Source organism: Myotis lucifugus, unplaced genomic scaffold (assembly GCF_000147115.1).
Source record: "Myotis lucifugus unplaced genomic scaffold, Myoluc2.0 scaffold_81, whole genome shotgun sequence".
In the NCBI taxonomy this organism is placed as follows: Eukaryota; Metazoa; Chordata; class Mammalia; order Chiroptera; family Vespertilionidae; genus Myotis; species Myotis lucifugus.
Window position 1 is genome coordinate 129,515 of NW_005871129.1, and position 10,185 is coordinate 139,699.

Consider the following 10,185-nt stretch of genomic DNA (forward strand, 5'->3'; position numbering starts at 1 on the left):
TCATATCAAGCAGATAATAACCAAGCAGATAATAACCAACTACACATGGACATTAAAAATATAACAAATTAGTCCAGGCCAGTGGTTTGAACAATGGTTAGAACAGTGGCCCGCCCACCTAAGGGTCAGCTGTTGAATTCCCAGTGCAGGTTCCATGGGTGGGAGGCAACCAATCAATGTGTCTCTCTCACCTCCATGTTTCTCTCTGTCTCTTTGCCTCCTTTCCACTCTCTCTAAAAATCAATGACAAAAAAATACATAAACTGATGAACCAAAATAGATGCAGAGACAAATGAAAGGGGACATTGGGGGGTTGGGGTGGTTAGAGAGCAACAAAGGACTTGTATGCATCATATCAGCATAACCAACGGACACAGACAATGGGGCTGTGAGTGCTTGCCCAGGGTGGGAATGGCTGCTGGGGGGGGAGGGTACACGGTGGGGGGCGGGGGCAGGGAGAGGAAAAAGGAGACATATGTAAAACTTTAGACAATAAAAAGATAAAAAGACCAAAACTTAAATAAAGCTAAAAAAATATCCTGGGTGAGGATTAACAAAATAAAAAACTTTCACTCAGAGATTTTTTTGTCAAATACAATTGTGTCTTGTAACCCAAGGTTAGTTCTCTTTTCAATCAAAGCAAAATAGTTTATGATAACATTTTACTCCCACAAACCTGTCATCAAAACCTGAGAGTTAACGTGTCATGTGTCCTGAGAAATCCTGTGAGGGGGACTCTGGGGGAAGGGCTGGACATTGATAAGAGCTTACAGCGTGAGGATGCTGCATCTCCCACCCATGGCCAGCGCACATCTGTCCATGTTATTTGGACCTTATGTCCTTTAGTTCAAAAGGACAATGTCCTCTCTGACATCTTGCACATGTTTTGTTAGATTTCTTCCCAGGAGGTTTGTAGTAGTCACTGGAAATGCCATCTTACTGATTCCTCTTCTCAGGGGCCATGGGCAGTGCCTAGAAGGCCTGTGGGATTTCAGCGCTGGTCCTGCGTTGATGGTAGGCAAAGCTGCCTGCCGCACGAATACTAGTTCTAACATTGTGAGCAGATGGTTTGGGATGGTAGAGCGCCGTGTTGTTCCTGGTGGTGTCCTCTCCTCCTCCCTGGTCCTCACACCTTTTGTGTATTTCTGATGGCTGTGTGCTGCCTGGAGTCACCCTGCACTGTCTGGGCCTCCCTGTCCATCATCACTCATTCAGGGGCGGGGCTTCCAGAGTGTTCCCCCTCCCCCTCCTGCCCTTCACCAGAAGCAGGACATTTGCTGTGTCTCTGGGAAAAGTCACCCTTAGCAAATTTAGGAAGTCACCTTTGGCCCAAGTTTGCTAAGAGTTTTATCACAAACTGTGGTTGACTTTATCAATCACAAAAAATGTATTTTTCCATATCTATTGAGGTTATCACATGGTTTTTATCATCTATTTCTGCACCGTTAATGTGGTAAATTGCACTAATTGGTGTTCAACCGGGGTGGTTTCGTCCTACCTGGGTTATTTGGTAATTATGTTACACATTGGGAGATGGTTAGGTAATGTTTTACTTTGGATTTTTTCAATCTATGTTGATAATGGAAATTGTCCTTTATTCTATGGGCCTAGTTTTGTTCTCCAGAAAGTGTGCCCGGGAGCTGCCTCTCCTGCTGTCCCTGGAAGATCGCTGGGCCTTGAAGTCTTAGTGTAATTCTCCAGGAAGCCAGGCTGTGGGTAACTCCCCGTGCTGTACTTTATATGTTAGTTCTGGGTGGATGTTCCCCTCCCAGAAGCAGGCCTTTCATGATTATAAATCTGGTCCCGCTTCCCTTTCTCCTAAAGTCAGGTCTCTGGAGTTATACTCGCCTAAAAATGGTCCATTTCACCTGATGGCAACTTTCTTTAATGTGCTTGTTCACACTAACCTCTTCCGAGTATTAAAAATCTCTGCTCTGTCCTTGTGTCTGGTCACCTCTTTATTACTGATATTATTTGTGCATCATATTTCCTGCCTGATGGATCTTGCCGCAGGTTTACCTATTTAATTAGATTTAAGGAACTCACTTTTGGCTTTGCAACCCTGTAATTTCTTTATTATCTAGTCCAGGTGCTTCCTTTATTTGTTTTAAATTACCCCTGACTTTCTCCCGTTGGTTAGCCTGTCTTTTATTCTATTCCTTATGCTCTCTTTCGGTTTCCTCTGACATAATTTTTCTAAATTCTTGACTTAAACTGGACATTCTCTGGTCATTTCCCTCCACATACAAGCCACCATGTCCCTGTGAATATGAGGAGGTGGGATCTTCACCATTGTGAGTTGTATATACTTTTTAATTTCATTCTGACATTTATTTGGAAGTATAATTTTTAAATTTCTAGATGTAGGAGGGCTTGTGCCCATTTTTGATATAAGTGTGAGAAAGCTTAAAATAACCAAGTTCCTCTTGTCTTCCAATACAAGGCAACTGTAAGTGACCTCTGAGAACAGAAATTCAGGCTCAGTATTTACCCAGGATGTAAACAAAGGCAGAGAAATAAAATGTCCAGCGTCAGTAACAAAAGGTGGTTCACAGGACGCCCCTCGTAACTTCAGACAGTGAACTTGTGGGCAAATGGCCTTGTCGCATGGTGTTCCGCTGTGACCTGCTCCTGTTCAATGTCTATCGAAGTCACATGTGACCATATAACTGCAAGTAATATGACCTTCCCAATCCATGCAACTGAACAACCACACACACACACACACACACACACTCAAACACACTCACACACACACACACACACACACACACGCATACATGCACGTATTCCCACACACATGCAGACGATGATGCATGGGCACACGTGGAGGGAGGCCCTAGGAGGCTCCGGGGCAGGGAGACCAGCCTGGGGCTGAAAACTCAGTGCTGGGTGGCAGTGTGCCTGCGGGACCCTGGGCTTCCAGCCTCTTCCCCAGCCTGCCCTGGAGCCAGGGGAGCAGCCAGGCCACTGCACTGGGCACTGCTCCTGGCAAAACTGATCACCTCAGGGGAGAGCAATCCAACTACCAACCAGGATACTGGGAATGTCCCACAGAGAGGCGGCTGCAACTCCAGCTGCGGGGCCTGTGCAGTAGGAGCCCAGCAGGCAAAGCCTAGGGAGCCCAGGTGATGCCAGTCAAGATGCCCACCCATTAGAACACGGTGGGGAACAGGGGGCCTGGGTCTCCCGGGGGAGGGAGCGTGGAGAGTGGAGAGCAAGCAGGAGGCAGGAGGGGATGGTGGAGGTGGAGCCCAGACAGCCTGGGTGTCACAGGCTGGCACCCGGGTCTAGGACAGAGGGCCTGGCTGAGGGAGGACAGCCACCAGGAGAGGCTCCAGGGAGCAGCACACAGAACTCGGGGGCCTTGGTCAGACCCCCGGCGGGCACTGCGGAGTTGGTGATGCCTGGGAGCCGGTCACAGGCACTGCCCTCCGTGAAGAGCAAGGCCGTTCTGTGGACACAAAGCTGCGCTGAGGCCTGTGTCCCTCTGAGCCGTCGGGCAGAGTGAGTGAGGTCAGTGTCATTGTCAGTGTGGTCACAGGTGTCCTGTGGTTGGTGGGGCCCGAATGGGACAGCCAGTGCCATGAATGAGGGCCTCCGGGAGCCATCCCTGCCCAGGGTCCAAGTCCTCCATTGTGACACCTGAGGACCCGTGGACGCTGGCACATTGCTGCCCCCTCAGCACCCCCACCCCGCCCTCACTGGCCCAGCCTCCACTGCAGTGTTGCAAAAGGGGCTGTTAGGTAACAGAAGCTGTGCCGTTTGCCCACCTGCCCTCAGCCTTCCCCTATCAGGGCTCAGACATCCGCATCACAGCCCCGGCTTTGATCCTGACCCTGATGCCCACGCAGCCCCACCCTCACTCTGTGCATCCACTCCTGTCACTCAGACCCAAACCCTGGGACAACAATGGGGGCCTGAGGCCTGAACGACTCCTGCTCAGAGGAGTGCAGGGCACTGCCCCCCCCCCCGCCCCCCCCCCCCCACACACAGCTGCTGGCCTGAATGCCCACATGCACTTTATCTCAGCATCCCCTCTTCTTATTTTTTTTAATCCTCACCTGAGGGTATTTTTTCCATTGATTTTTGGAGAGAGTGGAAGGGAAGGGTAGAGAGAGGAGAGAGAAAAGCATCAATGTGAGAGGCATATCAATTGGATGCCTCCTGCAGGCACCCCGATGCTGGGCTGGGGATCAAACCTGCAACCCAAGCACATGCCCTTGACTGGGAATCAAACCCAGGCCTCTTCGCTCTACAGTCCGACACCTCAACCACTGAGCCAAACCAGCCAGGGCTCCCCTCTTCTTTTTAAATTTATTTGCAGATACACACCATGTCATAAATATAGAGATCATGAAAGCTTTGTTTTTTTCCTTATTAATTTTATCCCCACCCACAACCCCCTCCCCTTGGGCAACCACCCACTTGTTCTCTGTATCTATGGGTCTGTTTCTGTTTTCTTCATTTGCTTTGTGTGTTTTTTTTAGATTCCACACATGAGCTGCTCATTTCTCAACATCTTTGCAAAGATGTGGTTTTATTGCACTTTTCCATTTTCTCCAAGCTGATGAGTGTGACACTGCATGTCCTTTATTTCCCTCAGTTTTCCTCTGATTATGAAGGAGGCCAATCAACGCTTATGGCCACTCAGGTGTGTCTGGAGAATGGCATGCAGTGTGTTTTCCCATTAATGTTTTTTGTTTCCTTTGTCCCGCACGATTTCTCCGAATTAGTATTTCTTCTTCCCGGAATAAATCCTTAAATAGTTCTGTTAATGAGTGCCTGCAGGTAATAAGACACTCTGTGTCTTCTGTTTTGTAATGTCACTTTTTTTCCTCCATATTGTGTGACAGTTTATCTGGGAATAAAATTTAATGTTGATGGTGATGTTTCCTCACCACTTCCAAGGAATTGCTCCAGGGTCTCCTTCCACCTCCTGTTGCTGATCAGCAATCCCCTGCGTCTGACGTCATTTCCTTTAGGTTAAACTCTCACTTGTCTCTGTGGGCTTTTCATGTGGATATTGTGCAGTTTCACTAAAATGGGTTTAGGTGTAGAATTTATTTGTGTTTATTCTGCTGAATTTCACAGGGCACTTTCCACTGAAGGTTCACAATTTTTCTTTGATTCTAGAAAATTCTGAGATATTTATGTACAAATACTACGTTTTAGTTTTTCCGGACAGTTTTTTACGTTCCTAACCAGGGGTTCTCACTCTCCACTAAGCCTCTGAAGTTGGAGGCTCTCAAACCATCTAACAAGAAGCACTTTCATGTTTTATGGGGTTTTTGATGATTCCTCTGTTACTGAGATGCTGATGTTGAAAACCAAACAAGCCAACATTCATGCTCACTTTGTGAATGGTCGTCCACCCCCCTAATCCCTTCGAAGCTCAAGCCTCTGTCCCCACCTCCTCTGTCCCCACCACCTCTGTCCCTCTGCCCAGAGCCCTCCTCCCCCTAATGCCCACCTTTTGCTCATGCTTCATGAGCTGGGCCTGGCAGCTCAGCCCCGTCAAACCCTCCCGGCAGGTCCAGGCTGGATCACGCCCTGTGTCCCCCCAGCTCTGTGTTCAGCACTCACCTCCACACCGTGTCCCACACTCACTGCGGTGCTGTGTTATGTCTGTCCTCACCTCCCTGTGGGTTTCAGGGGCCCAGGATCCCACTCAGAGAACTCCTTGCCCCTGAGACCTTGTCCATGCTGGGCACCTGTGATCAAGGATAATTAAGGGAGGGAGGGAGGGGAAGAGGGAAGAGAACTAAGAAGAAACAAGTATGAAACAAGAGAGAGAGAAGAACATAGAAGAGCAGAAAAGGAAAATAAGAAGCTGGGAAGGAGGTAGGGGAGGAAGAAGGAAGAGGTAGTGGAGGGGTGGAGGGAGGGACACCGGGACAAGCATAACCCCCAAGTGCTCCCAGAAATGCCATCACAGGGAACTGAGCCCTGGAAACCTCCTCACACACGAACACGGAGACCTGGGACCCGGGGACTCTCAGGGAGGCCCCCACTGCGCCCTCAGTCACTACCATGATGAGTCCATGCCACCATCTCAGCCACAGCTTGGAGCTGGCTTTCCAGGTTTAATAGGAATCAGAGGGTGAGCAGGAGGCCATGGGCCCAGGCCCCTTTCCTGGCCCCCCTACTGTGAGAGACACCAGCCTGCGGAGCATCTCCTGTGTCTGCCACCCTACAGTCAGGACAGGAGGGGACCCAGAGGGCAAGAGGCTCATGGCACTGTGGAGGGTGAGATGAAGAATGAGGTGGGAGGATGAGGCTGGAATTGGGAAAGAACAGGGGTGTCAACAAGGAAGATTGAGGGTCTCCCCATCATGGGAACCCTGCCTGGCCTCATCTAGGATCCAGGGGGCGGAGGGACATACTTCTGGATCCAAGAAATGAAGCTCATCACCCGGGCATACACCCCAGGGAAGTCTCGATGACCACAGCTGTATCCCCAGCTCACGATCCCTACCTGGACCCAGGTGCCTGCCCAGCTGCACACCAGGGGCCCCCGGAGTCACCCTTTGGGGAGAGGCAGGACTCAGTGAACATCTCCACACGGGCCACTGCATGGAGCTTCTGAGTCCTGATTCCCTGGGCCAGGAGGGGACAGAGCACAGAGGACGAGACAGGTGGGGCTCACCTGGCAGGAGTCCTGGCCCTCACTCCCAGCGCACAGCATGTCATCCTTGATGATCTGGCCAGTGTTGGTGGAAGAGTTCTGGTAGCGCTGGTTACAGACCTCGTTCCCCACCATGGGAACCATCACCTCCTGCATCTGGTACGGCCGGGGCAGCGGGGCTGTGGGGAGGGGATGGCTAGGAACAAAGGCTGGTTCAGGCTTCTGCTCCTTCCCAACAACAAGGTACTCCTCTCATTCCTTCTGGGCCACCCCGGCCATCAGCCAAGGGCACAGGGAGTCCCTGTGTGGGCCCCGACCCTTAGGTCTAGAGCAGCTACACCTGGCCTGGGACTAAGCTCCACAGCATACAATAAACCCATTCAGTTCTAGGACCCAGCACTTCATCAGCCACAGTCTGGGCTGTTCTCCTTGAAAAGGAAGGGATGAGGGCTCATCCCAGAGAAATGCATCACAGCAGGAAGGAAACACTTCTGCGCTGGTGTCAGAGAAATGCATCACAGCAGGAAGGAAACACTTCTGCGCTAATGGGTGGGTTTTCATTCTGATTTAGGGACGTGCCTCTCGCTCCCAGACTGGCTCATCCTCAGGATGACAATCAAGGTCCACACACCCCCACGGGGCGAGGGGAGGACCCAGGCAGAGCCTCGGGAGGGCCTGTCCGCCTGGCAGAGCAAACACCTGTGTCCTCAGTGTCCATGAATCTGATCATGAAACCCCAGCTCTGCACACATGTAGGCTCAACAGGAAATCCCTCCTCTAGTAACCAAATGTAGAATTAGCACATGGCCCAGAACTTCCCCTCCTAGTCTGTACCCCAAAGAACTGAAAACAGGGATCCAAGATGGAGACAGAGTAGGTGGAAGTGACCCTCACTTCCCCCCAGGACCAAATCGGAATCACAACTAAATTATAGACACTCAACCTGAATAACCAACTGAAGACTGGCTGAAAAGAGGTCTCCTCATTAAGGACACATGGAAGAAGCCACATGGAGATGGGGAGGGATGGTGGAGACACAGAAAGGGCTGCATTGAGAGTTAGGAGGGACACCTCAGCTGCAAAGGTCCCCTCTGAGAAGGGAGGGGTCTCCACCCTGTCCTGAGCTCCCAGCCTGGAACACCAGTGCCTGGAAGAGGAGCTACACAACATCTGGCTGTGAACATCCGTGGGGACTGCACTTGCCAGAGAGAGACAGGGGACTGTCAGGCACCCGGATGCCCTTTTAAAGGGCCAGTGCACAAACATCTCATTGGCAGGTACTCAACCAGACTGGGCTCCAGTGGACCGAGAGCGTCCCAGAGTGGACGGGACCCACACAGGGAGAGATTGGTTGTATAGCTTGGGGAGAGGGCTGGAGGGGCAGCTTCCATTATCCAGGGCTGAGTCCTCTCCCACATGCCCACAGATGCCATCTTTCCTGAGTTGAACATCCCCTCCATAGAGCATCAGCCTGGGGGAATGAACGTGCCCCCACCTCCTCCAGGCTGCCACTTGGCTCACCCAACAAAGCCCATGCCCTGCAGGGGAGTCTGCCAGCTGCAACCAGCCTGGGCCCACACAGTCTTTCTCAGAAGCTCTGGAGGAGGTCTGAGCAGACTCCAGGACTGTTGGAGACACACAGGGAGAGACTGAGTTGTGTGACTCTGAGGTGAGGGCCATTTCCCCAGGCACCCGACTAGCTCCACTGTGCAGAGCCCTCCCTCCTCACTGCCAAATCCTAATCTGTGTGATCCTGAGGAACTCTACTGGCCTCACCCTGATGACACCCAGAGACCCTACCCCACTGCAAAGATTTGAAGACCCCTGGCGGGTGGTGGGTGCTGGGTGGTGGTGGCTGGCCTTGGTGTGCCCTGAGACTTTTGTTGAGTGGTGTCACACGCAGCACTGGCGCTGAGTTTGAATCTGTACAACCTGATGAACACCACTCACCATAACCCAGTGACTCATTGAGAAACTACCTCATGCAACTCAACAACCTCAGCTGGGCTCACCTCACCACACACGGGACATTCCTGGGGCACCTAGCTTAGCTGGAGGCTCTATCAGTGGCTGAGCCTAATGGCAACTGGCAGGCAGAGGCAGATTTTGGGGTGCTTTGGGCCTTTTGTGTCCTGATGCAGGTTTGGTGTTGCTGGGAATCACCTCAGTATACAGCTTGGCCCCTCCCCCGTGCACCCAGGCCTGGCAGAGGGAGCCACCAACTGTGGATCACATTGTAGCTTCTAACAGGCAGCCCAGGATTGGTCACAGGCAGTGTCTGACATTGACCTGCACCACAGTGCCTCCCTGGAGGCCCCAGAACCAGCCCACAGCAGAGAACAACCAATGAGCTCCACAAGCAGCACACTGAAAGGGAGGTCTCTGCAGGCACCAGACCCTGCTGGGGCCAATTCTGCTTCATGGGGTCAGCCTACTCACAGCAGCTCATACAGTGTGATCGGGGTCAATACTCAGTCAGTCAGCCTGAGGGTCAACCCTACCTACCACAGGCCAACAACAATCACGACTCAACTCCAACAGCAGGGTTCACAGAACCCACACCAGGGACATTCCTGGGGCACCACTGAGCTCCACAGGGCATGTACTCAAAAAGCCACCCGACCAAGACTGGGGACATAGCAGATCTACCAACACAGAGAAACAAATACAGAGAGGCGGCCAAAATGGGGAGACAAAGAAGCACGCCCCAAATGAAAGAACAGGAGAACAGGCTCCTAGATCAGGGAACAGACTGGTGGTTGCCAAAGGGGGAAAGGGATGGATTAAAAAATACAAATTGGTAGCTACCAAACAGTCACAGGGAATGTGAAGTACAGATTAGGGATTATAGTCAATAATATTGTCATAGCTGTGGATGGTGCCGGGTAGGAATGGAAATATCGGGGGTGGGGGGAGACACTTGTAAAGTATATGATTGTCTAACCACCATGCTGTACGCCTCAAACTAATACAAAATGTTTTAGCAGCTTGAGAACAGGTTCCCTGGCGGTGTCTGAACACACAGGTCACAGCAGCGTGATTCACAACAGCCAAAATGCTCCCTCCACCCAGTGGGAGGTGACTCGGCCACAAAAAGCAATGCGGTTCTGACACAGGTTACAGCACAGCTCGGCCTTGACAACGTCATGCTACGTGAAAGAAGGCAAACACGCGGAAGCCACACGTTGCATGATTCACATTTACGTGAAACGTCCAGAACAGGTAAATGCACAGAAGTGGAAAGGAGCTCCGTGGTTGGCAGAGCCTGGGGAGGGGCAGTGACCGTGTCATGGAGACCAGGCTTCGTGTGTGAGGAGGAGAAGTTCTGGAGATGGTGGTGCTGAGGCCGCACAACATGGTGAATGTGCTGAACGCCACTGAACTGCGCACTGACCAATGTCATGTGTAATGTTATGCACATGTTGCCACAAGAAAAAGGCAGAGGATTCCCCCAAATTGCCGAGAATAAAGTGTTGTCAGCGAAGCCACAGCCACACCCCCAGCGGGCTGCCTGTGTCCACACCCCCAGCGGCTGCCTGGGTCCACACCCCCAGCGG

The 10,185-nt window shown here is 51.7% G+C and overlaps 1 protein-coding gene across 1 annotated transcript in view; it reads right to left on the reverse strand.

Moving 5' to 3' along the window:
- Positions 1-6,358: 6,358 nt before the first annotated feature.
- The window catches only part of LOC102429002 (mastin-like), a 7,078-nt gene continuing 3,251 nt past the window's right edge, over positions 6,359-10,185 (reverse strand). Inside the window, 3 exon segments of the mRNA XM_023755590.1 lie at positions 6,359-6,510; positions 6,513-6,528; positions 6,650-6,807. Of these exon segments, the coding sequence (XP_023611358.1) occupies positions 6,359-6,510; positions 6,513-6,528; positions 6,650-6,807 (326 nt within the window).